Raw genomic sequence first — 19,655 nt, 5'->3', positions numbered from 1 at the left:
AATTTAAGGGGAGTTTTTATCTCCATATTAAAAAAAATCAGACAACAGTATTTGAAGTATCAAATATAAATCCAAGACACTAGTTTTAAAAAAATAGAATTATAATATTTTAATGGGATAAATGTCTATTTCACATTTTTTATACTTCGTTCTCATCTTTCATTTTTCTTTGAGAATGTGTCCTAATCTAAAAAGCTTCCAAAATTGGTGCCATTGCTACCTATGAAGGAAAAGCCAAGGGTGGAGCTTAGTCTTATGCTAGTCTTCCCAAAATTTTACTTCTGAGTAAAAATGTGTTCAGCAAGTAGAGATACACCAGCTTTCTGGAAGCCAGGACTCACCAAACCAAAGATCCTAGGGAAGCCTTGTGCCACAGTCAAAAGATTTCACACTCTTGAAGGCACTATGCCAACAGTGGATGTGCGTCCCAGCACATCCCTCCACTTTAGCATTTTTTCAGGGACCTGCCAGCCCCTCTCTGTCTTGCCCATTTGTACGTGATGTTTCCCTCAACTGGTGCCAAACTGTTTAGTCTCCTGGATATTTTACTGTAACTTCCTTTGTTTGATTTACTTTAAAGTGGCCAAGTGTTTCCACAAAGAAAGGACTGTTAAGTTATTTAGAAATGAAGAAGACAGTAAAACTTCTGTTTCTTTTGTTTCTGTTTTGGGAAGTGCCTGATAATCTTTTTCTCTTTAAGAAGTACCTGATAGTTTTTTCTTTTTATGGAGCAGCATTTAAAGGCTATAAATCATGCATTTCTGCTCATCAGTACTGTGTTTTCTCCTAATTACTTGTGGTTTAAAAATGTACCACTTTTGGAACCTAAAGCCTTCAGAAAGTGAAGTTCAGTGAATTTATTGAAAATAAAATTTCATCTTCGTGGCTCAATTTCACTTCTTTATATTTTTTTAGCCATTCAAAATATGGCACTTCAAAATGCTCCTTAAAATGTTTAAATGGCCAAGTTCCTTTCACTCCTTGCTAACAGCATAGCATATTATAACCTTCATCAATTGTAAAAATGAAACTCAAGCACAGGTATTGGTCATAAACATGATCAAACCAATTAAAAAATGTAGACTTAGGACAAGAATTTTTGGTCATTTGCTATCTGAAAGAGTAAATTTTTAATTAGTTATTTAGGAAAAGAAAACAACAAGAAGAGAAGGTGTCATTAAATAAAAATACCTTTCCAATTCAACCACATAGGCTGTGTGATAAAGCTGATCTGACAGGACAAAGTGAAGTGGTTATTTGGTGTCTGTGTAACGTCTTTGGTCAGAATGCATGGGGAAAGTTGATAAATCAAGCCAGAAAAAGATGGAAATATATCCTTTCTGGTTATAGGCTTACATGGTTGCATTAAACAGATCCTAAAACTTTAAACCCAAAAGGGAACCATAGATATCATTGCTTTGAAGACCTTGTTTTATAGATGAGAGTGATAAAAACTGAGGATTAAAAATCTAATTTACTCCAGAGATCTTTGTAAAATATAAAACACAATCTAAATGAAATATAATTTCATTATGACATGACTTCTCCAAGGTTAATTAGCAGAAGATTAAGATAGTAAAATACAGGTCTGATTACAAATCTGGTTTGCTATTCATCTTCAGCAAAAGGCTGATTACACTTAAGAAAGACATGGGACTTCCCTTTATCAGTTGCATTGGTTTTTAAATTTGTTATTGTTCTTCTCATTGCCTTTCTTGAGTAAAAGTTATACGTGTCTTAATCACTTCAAGTAAAGAGAACTAATGTAGTAGTCCTGAAAATTGTGTGCTCAAAATCCAGCAGGAAATAGTTGAAATGAGTTACTTTAAATGCCTTTGCCGTTGCTGTTTTTTTCCGCTTTTTGCTGTTTTAATTTATGAATTAAAAAATACATATATATCATCAAAAAATATATATGTACACCAGCAGGAAAAAAAATCTCATTTTACAAAGGCAGCCAGGATTAACATTTTTATCCTCACGTAATCAAAATGATACTCAAGTTTTAGTAGCTCCTATTGATCAAAACAGTAGACTTCCAACTTCCTCTCTGCTCTTGATGTGAGAAGATCAATTGAAAACCTGGTTTAAGAATATAAGAGTTTTATGATAACTTGAAAATGAAGAAATACAGGCCTTTATGCCTCCCTTGGCATTCCATTGCCTTGAAGACTTCCCTTTGGCTTGAATACATCATCAGTTCTATACTATGAACCTACCCCTGGTGTGCCATGCTTCTTGGCTTTCTTTTTTTGAAACCTTGATATAGGTACTCTTTGATCAGATTTTCATAAATCATCCTATTACCTAGCTTATTGGTTAATATCATAGCTAATACTTTAGTTCTCTGAGGTTTCATGTCTACTCCAGATTGCAAGCTCTTGATGCCTGCATGATTATGTCTTGAATTTTTTGAGACTCCATGGATGCTTATAGTAGTAGGACTAAAAAGTATCAAAGAGACATAACTTTCTGTTTAATGGTCAGGAGAAAAATAAAAAGCAAATGAAGGCTTTTGTCAATTGATGGGAGTTGATTTGGGGTTTATCATATTTTAAGAAGCTCTCGGAAATTCTTCTTGATTTGGTCATTTAAGAAATTTGTTGACGTGAGGACTTTTGATGGATATTAGGACAGGTAATGACTTCACTAACGGGTACCGCATGATATTCAAGATGGAAATATTGTTTAGAATTTTCAAAAAATTTAAATTGATGGAACATGCTCAGACTATCCAGTGGTAATATGAATTTATTGTATACTTTTGCATGCCCATTTGATTGTGAGAAGCTAAGGACTCTGATAGATCATTCATTAATGATCTCCGGCTCCTGCTTAGATGTCCCACTCATAGCCCAGACGGGTCAGTTTAGCCAGCCAGATGCTACCCATCTACCCAACTGAAAGGCACAGTGCCCTCCCTGCCTCAGCCCCTATTCATTTGATTGCTATTGCCAGCTCAATTCTGTAACTAAGTCAGGATGGTTTAAATATATCTGCATTTACCTGGCCATGTCCAGTACATAATATTTGTGGCAGGGTGGGCTGCCACTGAATTTTTCCCTGCCATATTTTAACACACTCAGGATCTAGTTGCACAAAATTTATTTGCATCTTTCTTACCCATAGTATGGAAGCTTCCCTGATAATATCTCATCAAGATTTACCAGTATGACTTTTAAAATATTTTTAAATCAGTATAATTTAATTTCAAAGAATTTATCTAGTTTTGATACAATAATTTTAAATACTCTTTTGTTAATACTCTCCTATATGTTCATGGTATTAAGATAAACTCATTGTCTAATGCTGCATTGTAGATGGGGCATAGAAAAATTTTCAAACTAAGAAAGGCCATATACTGCTTTTCAAGAAAGACCCTTCAGTGCCCTTAGTAAATCCTAAAATAAGAGACCCTGGCCAAAAATAAATAAAAACATGACCCCCTGGGTAGGAATGGGTTCTTTTTCTTTAAAGTAAGATAATATATTGGATTGAAATGAGTAAAATATGAGCACTTTCTCATAAAGGTAATAAAGGAGAAGGAGATATTAGTGAGGAACAACTCAGGAAAGATTTTTCTGTTTTAATTTTCAAATCTAGCCCTGTGATCCAGGACTGCATTTCCCAGAGAACTCCGATTTTGCTGGAGGGAACATTAGTTATGGAGCAATGTGGGGATTTTTAAGGCTCATTTCTTCACCTTAAAGCTTATTTGCTCTCAAAGTTCCCTATGGTCCTGGGATAGAGCATTAAATAAAGGACCACTTTCTCTAAGTATATAGCTGTTTCTTAATTTTGTGTTGCCAGGTCCAAGGTAGCAAGGTAAGGAAACATATCTGAAGAGGGCTTTCCTGCTTACACAGAGCTCTCCTTATGTGATCTCATTCTGATGTTCACCAGGAGGAAAGTATTACTATATCCCCATTTTCAGTGTAAAATCAAGATGCAGGAGAGATCACTGATTTGTCCCAGCCCTTCAGCTATTCACTGCTGCTGCCTAAGATCAAATCTCATTCTTTTTGCTCCAAAGTCAAATAATTTAAAAATTAAAATTAAAGAGCAATCCACAGGGTAATTTATTATCTTCTAATATGACTTGGTTACAAAACATGTAATCATAGATTTTGAAAGCTAAGGCTCAATCAAGTTCCCTTCTTATTTATCAGACCTCAGTTTAGATGTTATCTCTTTGGAGAGAACTTCTCTAATTATCCTAACCCAATATACTTGTTGGTTTTACAATTTGCTATCACAATTTATAATTTTTATTTTCTGTTGTGGAACTTGGTATTTACTCATCTCCTCCCTCAGATGGTAAGGTTATTAGGGACATGAATTAGGTCTCCCTTGTTCGCTATAGTAGTCCCAGCATTTAAAACAGCTCTAGGCACATGGTAGGCATTCAAATAAATATCCTTCGCATGAGGCTCAGAAATTTAATCTAATTTGTCCAGAACCAACTATGTTGTTAGCAGCAAATCCATTAGAACCCAGGAATCCTGTTTTCTGCTGCACTGTACCACACTATGTACATTTGCTTGCTGTGCCCAACTCATTTTTCTAATTGTTCAGTTGAATGAGAAACTCTTCTCTGGTTTACAGTGACTCTTCAAAGCACCCCCAGAAGCAGCAAAAGCTTGCTCTTGAGCCTTCTCCCAAGTTCATAGTCAGATACAAAGAACAAATTCATCAGGATCAAATGTTCTTTCCTTGTAAACAGAAATGTGAAGCACATCGTGGTTGTCATTTGGTTCGGTATTGGGGTATTTAATTTAGCTTTCTCTTGAAAAGTCTGCATCCTGTGGCCAAGGATCTTAGCCCTTCGGAGACTGGCAGCACACACTCAGCTGGAAATATATTTATGAACATGTGTTGTGTCTGAAATTCAGCCACTCTACATATCTGTTGTGTCTGGAGTGTAGCAGTTTAGTCATTCTGTCATTGTCTGGTGATGTTTTTTGTTCATGACATACTGCTGATACTTCTCTCACTACTCTCCCAGCCACATATTCAATTAATTCTAGATGTGTTTCTGGATTGACCTCAACTGTAGCAATCTGAGCAAAATGAATACTTGGTGTAATTTTCCTTATGTCAGGCACCTTGTGGCCATTCCAGCTTTGTTAATACCTGAAGAGTTCCAAAGTCTCTTACTTTGAGAAAATTGGCTAAGTCATGGAATCATGAATGGATAGAGTTAGCAATAGTGAGACATCTCAGAATAGGCTTTTTTTTTTTTTAATGATACAGTTTTAACACAAGGCCCTTTTGAGTTATGGTTTCTTTCTTTCTTTCTTTCTTTCTTTCTTTCTTTCTTTCTTTCTTTCTTTCTCTTTCTTTCTTTCTTTCTTTCTTTCTTCTTTCTTTCCTTCTTTCTTTTTCTTTCTTTCTTTCTTTCTTTCTTTCTTTCTTTCTTTCTTTCTTTCTTTCGAGTTATTGTTTCATTTGACCGGCTTCATCTATCTTTCTGGCAATTCTGGTTTACACTCCTTAGACTGGTGAATAATCTAAATGTCAACCAGAGAGCCAGAACTTCTATGAGTAACTCATGTGTCATGTAATCAATATGACATAGCCCTGCGTCACACCTGCAATAACATATTGTGGGAATTCTGTAGTTAATTATACCAGCTACTATCAACAACAACAAAAAAAGACTTCAGATGCCAAAGAGCCAGTTGCAAGCTCCACCCAAATGCAAACCCAACTGAAGACCATACCATAAGCTCAGATTCTTTTAAAATTCAGAGATAAAACTGGGGCACCTGAGTAGCTCAATCGGTTGAGCATCCTACTCTTGATTTCAACTCAGATCATGATCTCAGAATTGTGAGATGGAGCCCTGAGAGGCTCCGCATTGGGCATGAAGCCTCCTTGAGATTCTCTCCCTCCCTCTGCCCCTCCCCCCCTCTCTAAAATTAAATAAATTAAATTAAATTATGGAACAAAACTGAGAAATAAAACATCAACTTCAAGTATAAATCCTGTGGAAGAAAGTCCAAGTGCTAGAGACACTTTGCCAATCCCTTTACATAAAATATTTCTAATCATGAAACCAACAAACTATACATCTTGGGGTGCATTATTGTGCAAAGTACTCATCCATCTATTTTAAATTGTGGTAGCTAATAATAAGAAAATGAAATACACTAAGAACTAATAAGAATAATAAGAAAATGTACATTTTTATAGAATTACATTAGATAAGACCACTGTTTTCATCCTTTATAGTTTAAAAATACATTCTAGACTTCAACATGTGGCAGATTCTTCTCAATTTGTAAGTGCATAGCCTAGTGTGGAGATTACCAAAATGCCAAAACAGATAACATGTATGCTTTCAGGGAATAAAATGATATGTCTGTGTAGCCCATGGGTTTCCTTTATTTATCAGATGGTTCCTAGAGTTGATCTTATAAATTTTCAGCCCTGGGAAACTGTTAATCCAGAAGTACTGATTTCCACAGGAGTCTTTGAAGCATCACATTGTCTTTTATCTCAAACAGTATTAGTAGAAATCAATATAATTAATATTAAACACAATACATGTTACATGATTTATTTAAAGGGGTAGAGTAGTAATCTCAAAACCAAGCTGTGGTAGATTTTTGTGTCTACAAAAATATTGAAAATTCTAGTAAGATAATACTTAGTGCATAATTTTTAACACCTCAGGAGATGTTATAGAATAAAATTGGAAATCAGTTCTTAAAGAGAATCATGACCAATACTTATAGGGTTATGAAAAGAAAGCATGCATTTTATAACTAAAGCATTCCTGTTTTGTTTCAATGGCTTTCAAGGCAGATATGAAGGTCTTGAGGCATAGGCCTTGTTTTCTGCTAGTCAGTAGAGGACACTAGACTGCATGGTCTCTGGGTCTGATCTATGGTAAGATTTCTAATTTTAAAAATATAATAAGTTTTAGAACTTCTGGCCATGAAATGGTTCAGCAGAAACCTTAGTCATCTGCTTTGGAATCACATTAGCACCCCATGGCTTTGGAACTGGCTTTAGAAGCTTGAGGTTAAATATTAGCCATTATGCACAGAAAAAATTGTAGATAGTTTAAATGAAAAACAAAAGGGTAACTGAACAGTGTACCTTGATTCCTTGATTTTTCTCAGTTGCTGCAATAATTTATGTCATCTGCTGAAGAAAGGCCTTTGCTATCTTTAATCGTCAGGCCAGCACCCCAGACTTGGCAACATTCCTCTTTTTTTTTTTTTTTTAAGTCTATTTCTCTTAACAGCCAGATTAAAAGAGAAGGATCAAATACTTAAAATAAGACTGTGAAACTCCAATAACAGATGCAGTGTTGCTGTGTTTCTCACCAGAAGAGAAGACCTCTGTCAAAAAGAACAAGTTTGAGCATTTTAAATTATTAAAAATATACAATACCTCTAAACCTGACATGAGTATATGATTTTGTAATCTAGTCTCTCTCTTTTTTTTTAAAGATTTTATGTATTTATTCATGAGACACACACAGAGAGGCAGAGACAGAGGCAGAGGGAGAAGCAGGCTCCATGCATTGAGCCCGATGTGGGACTCGATCCCAGAACTCCAGGATCATGCCCTGGGCCAAAGGCAGACACACTTAACCCCTGAGCCACCCAGGGGTCCCATGTAATCTAGTCTCTTTATGGGATATTTGAAACATGTAGTATCTAGAATACACTTATACTAAAAAAAAAAAATGTTTATCTAAAATTTAAATGTATCTTTGAGTGTCCTTGGGTATAAATATAGTGTCTTTTGTCTATTTAATTGTGTCACTGCAGAAACTTTTGGAATTAAGGGAATGTTAAATTTCCCTAACATTCTTATGGGAATTACTTTGGGTGTAGGAGAGGTCAATTTTTTAGTGCCAATAATGTGTGCCATATCTCCTCTTGAACAGTTTCAGAAATCCCAAGAAAAATGGACAGCAGCAAAGAGGATAAATAGGTAGGAAGAAACACCCAATAATTTTGAGGGTTATTTCAGACCTACTGTCAAGTTGTAGAATGTTGTATTTAAATTCTTTTGAGTTTTCGTTTTTTCAGTTCTGTGTATGAAAGCACTAATGGTTTATCCCTCTTTTGACTTTTAAAATGTCACTGGAGCAGATACTTGTCCTTTAAGCAGCAAAGGGAGTTTATTCAGTTAGCTTCATCATAAATGCCAATGTTTTGCTGCAAAGTAATGCCAGAGATGTTTGTTCATGCTTGTTTTTCATGACATATTTGTTGTGGATTATTACATCACTGGGTAGTTAAGAAGGGAATCACTCAATTCTGGTTGTTTAGATGAATTTCATTCTGTATGGCACATGGACAGTTAGAATGACCTAACTTTATTCTCTGGTATACCAGCAATATCCTCCAGATATTAACACAGCAGAGCTTGTTTTCTGGGATGGCCCATCTTGGAACTATAGTTTCTAGGGTAGTAGATGTTGATGGTCAGTGAATGGTATGTTCTTCCAGCCTGAATCCTGTTACTAGTCACTCAATTCAATTTCATTTCCCTCTCCAATAAGACAAACAGGTCATTAAAGGGACTGTGACATCAAGTTTCAAACAGATGATAGATAAGGAAAGATAAAAAAGAGACAAGAGATGGGATGCTCACTGTCAGATGATCTGAAATGTTAAGAATTGTGGAAATCTTGAGTTTGATAAAGGGTTCTAGAGTAAGTACAGTAAATCCCTGTGTTTTGTTTACATCAGATTTTGCAAAGCAAAGTGTAGCGGCTTAGCAGTTAGAATTCTTCACTTCTTTGGGTCTTCTTTCCCTGTCAAAATAAGAGTATGAAAGAAGCAATGTTTTGGAATCAGAAAGAACCTTAGAAATTAGCCATTTTATAACTAAAGAAACTCTGCCCAAACAAAACAAAAGTCAACTTATCTGACCCAAGATCACACATGGAGTTAGTGCCAGAACTGAACCAGAGACTAGCATGTTTCCCTGAGCTGCACACCTTCTCTGAGCCATTGTGACTTCCTCAACTGCCCGTAGCATTCTAAGGAAGAATTTTCAGCCCCTTTGCTTTCCTGATGCCCAGGAATTCTGATTAAGTTGTGACTAACAAAGTGTAAAATATGAGTCAAAATTTAGTCCCTAATAAAGTCATTGTGACTTTAATGACTTGGGCAGTTGTTTCATACTGCAAAAACAGGAAGGTCCCACACAATAAGGCGCCTGTCTCACAGATGGGCTCCTGCGTAGATGGCCACCCACAAGGGTAACTGCTGGAGCGGTCTTCCTCTCTGGCTCCATTTTTTTTTTTTTTTTTTAAATCCACATAGTTTTCACCTACTGACTTCAGCGTGAGGTTATCAATGAGAGGAAGGTGCCTGTTTATCTAGTCTGATAGGCTGAAGATATACTAGTTCACTAAAGATTCACTCCTCCCGTGACATGCAAATCATCCCCTCCCAAGCCCAGATTAGTCTTTTTTTTTTTTTTTTAAGATTTTATTTATTTATTCATGAGAAACACACAGAGAGAGGCAGACACAGGCAGAGGGAGAAGCATGCTTTCTGCAGGGAGCCTGATGTGGGACTGGATCCTGGGACTCCAAGATCAGGACCTGAGCCAAAGGCAGATGCTCAACCACCGAGCCACCCAGGCATCCCCTGAGATTAGCTCTTCTATGTGCTTGATGCTAGCCCCTCTTATCATTACTCTTCTAATGTGTTTTATTCTTAGAAACATAAAACCACCAAGTTTTAGAACTGGGATGAATCTCTGAGATCCTTCTACTCCCTGCCTCCTGCGTGATTAGCATAGCAAAAACCTCGTTACCAAGAGTGCTCCTAAGTTGCTTGTGGATCTTTGCACAAATCTCAAACCAGTCCTCTCCTGAGAAATCTAGAAAAATGATTAAGTGTTCCATCGTTTCAGAAAAACCTGGCTCAGAAGAAAATAATCTCTGTATGTAAGCACTGCAGCTGAAGAAAAATTGAAACCATAAAACAAAATGTTCCTAGCAAGTGTAATTGAATTTCAGATTCAGCTACTATATATTTTAAATAGCTAGCTTTCCACTATTAAAGGTAGCCTATTCAAAAACATTCACATATGATTTTATAGGGATGATATATTCTAGGCAAGTAAGATTAAATCATCGATAGAGAATGGTATCTTTTTTCATTTTCAAAAAAAAAAACTGCAATTTCTAGCAGTGTTCGCAAACCAGTGTCAGGAATAAGCTTGAGGGAGCATTGGAGGAATTTGTGTTACTAAGGGTCCATTCACAAACTTTGCTTGTCTGTACTCAAAAGGGGCTTTGGCCATTTCCTCTGGGGACATTATTTCTAGGTAAGCTCTAACAGGGTTTTCTTGTAAGACAGATTCTTAACAGAAAAATAGAATCTGTGTACATTAGGTGGTTAAAGACACATTTATCTTTGAAATAGTATGCTCCTGTTTGTGGATTTCTCTGCTGCATTTGACAAAATAAATAATGTTCATTCCCTTTCAATCCTGTAACTGCTTGGGACACAGTTTCACTCAGGAGCTATTTTACCTTCCTATCTAGACTGAACACTCAATGTGACAAATAGGGAAGATTCCAAGAGTCTTAGAATACCAAACTGTGGAGGCATTATAAATACTTCTTTTCCATTGTTGGTGACTTATTCTTACAGACTGAAGCATGTCCAATTTGAGTTGTTTTTCTCAGTAGTATTGAGAGTTTTGTTTTCTGGGAAATATCAGTTGCTAGTAAGTATTGTGTCCAATCTGTAGGAGACTGCCTCAGAACTTGTTGTAGAATCATGACAGGTTCAGATCGAAAGGCCGAGAGCCAAAAACCATGCGTTATTTTCATCTTCTTTTTTTAAATTTTTTTTTTAAATTTATTTATGATAGTCACAGAGAGACAGAGAGAGAGGCAGAGACACAGGCAGAGGGAGAAACAGGCTCCATGCAGCGGGAGCCTGATGTGGGATTCGATCCCGGGTCTCCAGGATCGCGCCCTGGGCCAAAGGCAAGCATCAAACCACTGCGCCACCCAGGGATCCCCTTATTTTCATCTTCTATATGAGAGGTGAAGTGTGGCTATCTCTGGCTCAACAGAAACAGCTCTCAGATAGGAGTCTGACACTGAAAACTCAACTAAGCCCAATTTTCTGGCTGTCTCCTCAGCCTTAGCCTCAAACACAGTTCATATCTGATCCACTCCTTGGTGTATTTCATCACACAGGCCAGCACTGATCATACTAATTGTCCTCTACATTACTGAATGTCAAAGATGCTCTTGTCTGCTCCTTGCAGGCCACATCTGCCTTTCTTGGTTTAAACAGAGCCTGACATAAGTGGGCCATTCGTAAATGCTTTTTGATGAGAGCAGTGATGGCCTTAGTCAGTGTGGTTGGGTCCTCCCTTATGGAGGAGGAAAACTGAGGATTGTTGCTAAGCAGCCCGTTAGGACTGGGTCACTTCTGACCCTGAATGACCTCCATGTGCACACTTCCTCATGTCATGTGTTTCATCCATTCATACCTTAGGATGACTTTGCTTTTTGGTAGGCTTGCCATGCTCATAGCAAAAGACTCATAGAGAGCAATATAGGCATGAGAAGGAAGGAGGTGGCATTCATCTCTCACAAATTATCTAGCCCTGAGGAGCCAACGTGACTAATAAAGACTGGCCTCACTCTCTATTAACTGTTGTCAACGAACATGCCCTAATGTATCTATTTCCACTAGGATGAAAGCTGATTAAGAGGGTGGGTTTTTTGTTTTGGTTTGTTTTTTGTTTGTTTGTTTCTTTGTTTTTATTGCTCCATCTTTAATGCTTTGCCTGGCACATTTTAGATGTCCAAAAAGTATTTATCAAATACATAGTAAACTGGTTTTATTTAAACTGGCACAAACCCGATTGACTCCAAAATCTTCCTAAATATTTTACTGACCAAAGGAACCAAGATGGAGTGTTTGCATGTTACATTTGGCTAAGTCTTGTGCATAGTGTAAAGACATCATCTGTCTCTGCCTTTTTTTCAAGATATATTTGCAGTGCTCCAAGTACAGTTTCCTTCTTTGCCAAAATTTAGCTGATCAATGAGAGTGCAGAGACCTGTCTTTTCCAGCTTCTAAGTCTTTATTTAGTGTATGTGCCTGGCTTTTGAAAAGTAAAATTGAGAGGCCATTATGACCAAGCAGGTATGTCTTCAAAAATACATAATTGGTAACTTAAAGTGATTCACTTGGAGTTCAAAATTGCATTGAGGTTCAATAAGTAAAACACACGAGCTGAGACAATTGATCCAAACATCCCTGGTTACTGTTACTAACATATTGTGTTATGGGAAAACACACATACGCAAACAGGGTTCCCCCAGAACCTCTTCGAAGACAATGCATAGTGCCGTGAGCCAGCAGGCAACTGTACTAAGTTGCACTGTCTTCAGCTGGAAAGGCCCAGTCTCCTGGGCACAGGCGGTGGCATCATGGGGGCTTGGATGCTTGAAGTAAAGCCATATTTGGTGCAAGATGCTCATTTGAAAGGAGAAAGCCTCACAGGAAAGAGAGCCAATTGCATGTGGGGGCTGTTGCCATGGTGCTTTGCTCCTGCTTTAACATGCTGTGTTTGAACTTCTGGGAGTCCAAGGGTGGGGTAACAGAGAGGAGGAAGGAGGAGGGGAGTGGGATGGGCCTGGAGAGCTCACTGCAATAGGACTCTAGTCTTCCATAAGGTTCCTCTTTCCTGTGCTATCTAAGGCTGACAAGGAAAGGGGGCGGGGGAGGGAGGATGAGGGGAGGCAGAGAGATTGAGAGTCTACAGGAAGGGAATGACTTTCTCAACATGCCCTAGATTGCTAAAATGAAATAAAAATCAGTTTAACTCCTAAATATACCTAACATGAAATAGAAGACGTTTAACACTAAAATTCCAAAACAGCGTGGTCCTTCATAACCCAAATAATTCACCCTTTCATGATCCTAGATCGATCGAAAGATCAAACGTGTTGAATTCATCTGTCGAATGCAATCTAATATGCATATTAATGAGCTGATGGAGTGGAGAAAACTGCATTCGGCAGATGAAGTACTTTTTAAATGAAATAAGTTCATTCTTTTCCCACTTGTTTCCTTGTGAAGGAGGGCTGAGCACACTGGCACGCACTGTCGGTGTGCAAAGAATCCTCCAAAAAGCTAGCTCTAACAAAGCCTTGGTATTCTGAAAGCGTAGTCTGGAGGCAGCCACAGTTCTAACCTGTTCTCAGTTTTTAAAAAAAAAAAAAATGTTTGGAAAGTAAATGACTTAAATGCACCATCCCCTTGAAACCTTTAGCGTGCCTGCGTCTGTGTGGAGGAAGGTCTGCACAGGGGAGAGAGGGTTAAGAACACCTAGTTGAAATGGGGGAGGGTACCGACTTCAGATTTACTTAAATATTCATGGGGCTTCCTCCATTTTAATCTTCTCCTTTTTAAAAGATGGCTGTGTTTCCCAGTCTGGCAAGCCCTCAGGAAAGAAGAATCGTTCCTTCCTTGCAGAGTTCAGCTGAGCAGGACTAATCTAGGATGGAAACCCCTTCGGCCACCAGGACTATTCATAATTCATAAGTGCTGTAAACCAGCCAGCTGAATACATTTAGACAGCTCTTGCTCCTTCGTGCAATTCCTGATTCCATTACTCTCTCTGCCAGGAAAGAAGCAGGGAGCCCAGGCTTCTTGTAAGAATGGAGTGTGAAGATGGGCTTTGTTTGGATTAGGAAATGCCCTAAGAGACTTTGTCTTTTCTAAGTTTTGATTATTTTACCACTGAATCTGCTCGGCTTTCCCGGGTCCTTTTCGGGAGTGCTCTCTCAGAACAGTGAATTGTTGCAAAGGGATTTGTGGATTGTGGCAAGGAGAGCTTTCCAAAATGCCTGAGGCAAACTATTTGTTAACTGTATCTTGGGGTTACATCAAGGTGGGTTAATTTGATTCTGTTATGTGTCTTTGATAGAATGTGCAACATTTACATCTGTATGCTTTCTGTGCAGTTGAAAAACATCTGTAATGATTTAATTTGTGTTGTCCCTTAGCCCACTGAGGCTGTTTATTGTAAAATAAGAGCATGTGGTATTACATCGTATTTAAGTAGACTGTGCTGTATTTTAATCCTATTCTTCTTATGCAGCTCGATTTTTAAAGGATGCTTCTTTTTTTTCCCTTAGTTTTCTCTTCAATTTTTCACATATGATCTCTTCTCAAATAATATTTGAGTTAATTGCCAATAAATGTGTTTTAAAAGTCGTTACATTTTCAGTGAAATTATCTTGACCTCTATTAAAATTCCTTTTCCTATGTTTGCATCTTCAAGAGAAATAAGATAAGATGTTAATTCTAAGAAATCTTAAGAAAACTTCTTTTCCCCTAAGGTGGCATTGGAATGATTTCGCATTAAGAGAGGTATTTTGTAGAAGAAGTATCATCTATTTAGTGGGATCTGCTCCATTTCCAATCTCTTGGTTCTTAGTAAAGTCGAAAACATCTGAAGTGATCATTTGCTAGTTTTAAGGTGATTAATACATTTTTCTTCTCATAAACAGTTCAAAAGAATGCTGAACCGGGAACTAACACACCTCTCAGAGATGAGCCGATCAGGAAACCAGGTTTCTGAATACATTTCAAATACTTTCTTAGGTAAGACATTAACTGGGAAACCTGTCCCATAATTGAGATTTTTCAGTATTAATCTCTGCAATCTGTCAGCGACATCCCTATGTGAGTTTGGAGTGGGGTTAAGTCACAGAAAAAGCCATTTCAAATAAGAACTAAAGACAACATTTAAGGTAAAAAAAAAAAAAAGCAGAAAGATTAAAAAAAAAAAAGAATCAAAGACAGAAGGTTTTTATAGGCTAATTGTATTTCTGTATAGCTCAGGTCACCCCTTATCCACCCACCCACTTATATCTTGGCCAAGACCTCCGAATAGGGCGGGGCGGCGGGGGGAGGGTGTCCAGTCATCCAAACCTGAGGGACCAGTCTATTGGCTCTTTTGACATGGTATTCTTTAAATTCTTCCAATAACTTGACTTGGAGCAAAAGATTTCCTCTTAGTTGGTTTGTATGAGATACGGTTGGAGAATAATTGTGTGCCGATTTGGCCCATGGGAATAAGCTTAGGAAGTAATTTGACTATTGCTTTGCTAAGTTATTTCTTAAAGATCAACGGGAAGAAAAGAATCTTCACATCTCTGAAAGATTTGGCTTTCTGCAAGCTGCATCATTATTTTCCCAATCTGATGCTTTTATCTATTGTGCTGTGTTATCACATTGATGGTATTTAACACATGACACTGACAGTAAAGGTTTGCATCAAAGATCCTCAACTACTGTCAGATGTCCTGTTTGATTACTAGGGATTTCTGATCTCATGTTTAAAGCCATTCTACTGTATAGTGAACCTATTTGGATTATATTTTTCTTTAATAGGGCTTGCAGAATATGCAAATCTACTTTAAAGCAAATAGGTAGCATTTCGATTCTGACTCTGTTGACTTTCAAATACTGCTGGATTATGCCTGTTTACAGAACTCCATTATGTAGGGGAACAACCCATTCTTACAACTGAACATCACACCTCCCTACATTTTTGACATAGCAACACATCATTTAATCCATGAACATCTGCCTTGGGGCCTTATAGAAACACACACCTCTTCTGGTTTTATTTTTTAAAAAATCAATCCTATTTCTCCAATACCAAAGCAGTTTCTGCTGTCAGCCGATCAATCTTTGATCTGCCTAGTGCAGAGCCCATGGCATTACCCTGCAGCAGATGGGCAGTGGCACAATTAACACGTGCCTTGCCAACTGTTTCCTCTGTGGGTACCTTCCACACCTGGTTTTCTCCGGCGGCAGTTACAAACACCTTTGGGAACAAAGGAGAAGAATTTTCATATGTCCTAGCTCTGAGAGGCAGCTAGGATCTAATTGAACAGAAAGTGTTATATACTGATCTTTTCTTCTCCATCATCCCCCTTTCATCCCTTTGAAGGTAGACATCTTTCGCTGTTCCTTTCAAATGTACTCTGCTCTGTGCAACACTCAAGTATTTTTCACAAACTGGGAATCTTACACTTTTCCAAGGCTAATGATTGTGGGAGAGAAGAAGAAAGTCGATTAGTGCAAGAACTCCTTTTTGTTCTCAAAAGCATTGCATTTTAAAATGCCGGGGCTTGTCTGTCATCTTGGGAGAGACTCTCACAACCAGAGTAAAGCTGCATGAGCCCTTTGTCATCCAAGACTGCACAGAGGCAGCTCTGTACACTTACTAGCTCTCACCAGCAGCTTGCCAAGGACAGCTAGAATAGTTTAGCATATCGATCTTTTTTATTTTTAATCATCATAAGCTATTAAGTGAGAAAGCTGATAAGATAATAAAAATGACCTCTCAGGGTCAACACTGTATCTCAAAAACAAATAAATGTCAAATCTCGAATATTTCATTTGCTGTTGGCACATCTCTTGAGGAAACCAATATTTGGCTTCTCATTGTTCCAAAAATTAAATGATCAAATACAGGTTGTTGGGGAAGGTAATAGAATCTTAATTCTTAGAGACTCAGCATTAGGAGGATGGGGTGTGTGCACAAAGTAGTCCTGATCAAACAGACTAGACAAATTAAAATTTTAAATATTCTTGGAAAAATATAGGAGAGAAAACATCCCTCATATAAACAAAAGATATGTCAGTTGCCTCATCTGTACAGTGGGAGCACTTGGCATAGGTGACAGAGTTCTTCAAACTCTAACATTTTATGACTCTGATATGAACTGAGTTGATTAGTTTTGCTAAGACATACCTGGCAGTCTGGATTCTCCATAATGGACTGTAGACTTGCAATCTGATAATCCTAAAAAGCAAACAAACAAACACAACTTGCTTCCAAACTGCAAATGTAGGACATGGGATTCTTTTTTTTTTTTTTTTTTAAGATTTTATTTATTTATTCATGAGAGACACAGAGAGAGGCAGAGACACAGGCAGAGGGAGAAGTGGGCTCCCTGTAGGGAGCCCGATGCAAGACTTGATACCAGGACCCCAGAATCACTTTGCCCTAAGCCAAAGGCAGACATTCAACCACTGAGCCACCCAGGTGTCCCTAGGACATGGAATTCTTAATCCTGTCTTGTGGGGGGTGAATATTCCTGGAGAAGCATGAATAAGCCTTCTTTATCAACGGTCAGATCCGCAAGGGACCTTAATGGCCTTGCACTCCAATTCTGTCATTTTATGGGAGAGAGAATAGGCCCAGAAGGACAAAGTAACCTAATCAAGATTAATTGGCTACTGTGTCCCTGAGCCAGAATGAAGGCTTTGCTTTCTTGACTCCCAGACTAAAGTACCCTGTCACTTTAACTAGGAAAGAAGGCTGTCAGGGACTCAGACCCTATAGAAGAAGATTGCACTGGGACACCTGCTTCTGTGTGTGTGTGTGTGTGTGTGTGTCTCTGCCTCTCTCTGTGTCTCTCATGAATAAATACATAAAATCTTAAAAAGAAAAAAAAAGAAAATTGCCTTAAAGGACACTTAAATAATGGGTATATTCTTTTGGAGAAAAGTCTTTAAGGATCGTGATTGTTGGACCTAAAAGTAAAATGTGTTTTTAACATTTCCCAGTAACATAAAAGTATCTTGTCCAGAGTCCAGCAACCGTGTCAGTGAGCAGAAAATGAGAAGACCTGAGTGCTTTAAGTTAAAATTAAAGAGCATTATTGCAGTAAGAGCCATTGATTGCTAAAATGTGTCATCCAGGAAGGAGGGAATCCCTTACTCCAAGGATCTGTGAAGTTTGTACTGTTTCCATTCAAGAGGATGGTGTTGAGATGGGCAAGTCAAAGGCAAGCAAGAGTCCATTTACCACAGCAGGCATTTACTGATGCTCTGATATGCTAATGAGCTCCAGGTTGCTGGCCCAAGAGGAGATAAAGCAGGACCTGTAGGAAGGGAGCATAGGTAAAGCAAGATAAGTAGATATATTATAATTTAGTAAATCTTTTTACAGAGAAAACTTATTCCTGCAAATCCCCTACTACGACTCAAAAGCCAGAGAACATAGAATTTCAAAGATGCAAGGAAAAGAATTTAGACATTTTGCGTGATTATATGCCATGCTCTAATAAAACTCCTTCAAATTATGCCATGAACAGAGTATTGACGTGACCGTTTTTTGCATTTTTGTTGTTGTTGATTTGTTTTATGCTCGTCCACTATGTCCCCACTGTATTCTGACCATTTTGCAAATAAATGTAAATTCACCAAGCATTTATGGCAATTCTGTGAGTCTGTGTTTCAGGATATTTCTGCAGTGTAAGGGCTCAGCTTCTAAACAGAGGAGATTCAGACTAGGGAAACCTCTCAGTTGTTCTACTGCCTGCCTGTATAGGGAAACGCCCATTAATGTCAAATTGCTCCTGTCTGTGAATAATGGCTTTCTTCTTTATTGTAATGTTCCAGACACAGTAGGGTTCAATTATTGGCTGTTGCAAGGAATCTTTAGTTAACACAGGGAAAGGCTGCTAGTCGCACTAGAGGTTTTCCTATGTGCAGTAGCATAGGGGAAACTGACAGTCTCTTAGATAACCAGACGTGAGGAATGATGAAGAACGGTGGTCAGGAAAGACAGAGGCTACTGTGGCCTTTCCTTTTAGCAAAGAGTTATGCTTATTAGGAGTGAGGCGACAGAAAAGTTAATGTCAGAAATAATATAATATGCATTATTTTTTGCCATTGATCGTGAGACCAGAAAGAAATTCTTAACGGGAACCTCAGGGCCTGGGTTTTATGCTATTAAGTCACTGTGTCTGGAACTGAGTAATGGTAAAATACATATCTGTGGAATAAATTGCCCTTTGAGCTTGGACAAATCGCTGACTTCATCTGAAAAGCAAAAGTGTGGGATTATTATTGGTTCCCAAACCTGGCTCTGATCATCAGTGTCATTTAGGAAGCTCTTTTTTTTTTTTTTTTTGAAAAATACTGATTCAGGAGGACCGGATGGGGCTCATCAATCTGTGTTTTTCTCAAGTTCCCTGGGTGTTTCTGATGTTGAAGCAGCTTAGAAACCCCTGAACTAATTGAAATGACCACTAAAATTCCTCCCTAGGCAAAAGTCATAGACTGATGAGGCGAGGAGCTTATAGGTCCCTAAAGATAGCACAGGGATGCTAGGGATGGAGAATACCCTTGCTCCAGGTGTTGAGACATACTGGGCGCTTCTTCTGTCTCCCTGAGCTTGCTTTGCATTGAGGAGTTGGCCACAGGGCCCTAAGAGCAGACGGAGGTCTCTGGGGAAAGCATGTGACTGTGCCATCACCTTGCAAGAGTTGAAAGCAAATATTCTAGGCGCCAGCATGCCATCTGGAAACATGTCATTTTCAAATGGGGAAGTTGTCTTTGTCCTAATTTCTACTGTAACAAGCAGAGATACAGGTAGGAATTTCTGAGAGCTGCATTAACTCTTTCAGCCACAGGGTGTCATTTAGTTCAATGAAGTAGCTGTTCATGCAATTCACTAAATGATTGCCTCTGTGCACACTCACAAGCAGCCCTGTGGCCTGAAAGAGTCAATGCATTTTGCAGAAGGACTCAGGATAAAGCCCCCTGTGAAGTAAAATGGGATATTTGGTGGCTGATGCTTTTAATAGCGTGATATAGAAGGAAGAA

General features: G+C 38.2%; 1 protein-coding gene across 11 annotated transcripts in view; it reads left to right on the top strand.

The window, feature by feature from the left end:
- PDE4B (phosphodiesterase 4B) overlaps positions 1-19,655 on the top strand; it is a 530,398-nt gene that overhangs the window by 497,438 nt on the left and 13,305 nt on the right. For 10 of the 11 annotated variants that reach the window (XM_072730657.1, XM_072730658.1, XM_072730662.1 and 7 more), the window contains one exon: positions 14,534-14,627. In XM_072730657.1, the coding sequence (XP_072586758.1) occupies positions 14,534-14,627 (94 nt within the window). Of the gene's footprint in view, positions 1-9,368; positions 13,912-14,533; positions 14,628-19,655 lie in introns of those variants that run through there. The other variant, XM_025983196.2, reaches the window with a different exon arrangement.

The sequence above is a fragment of the Vulpes vulpes genome, chromosome 12 (assembly GCF_048418805.1).
Source record: "Vulpes vulpes isolate BD-2025 chromosome 12, VulVul3, whole genome shotgun sequence".
NCBI classification, from domain to species: Eukaryota; Metazoa; Chordata; class Mammalia; order Carnivora; family Canidae; genus Vulpes; species Vulpes vulpes.
Note: the sequence above shows the minus strand (reverse complement) of the source record. Positions and strands in the feature narration are given on the sequence as shown.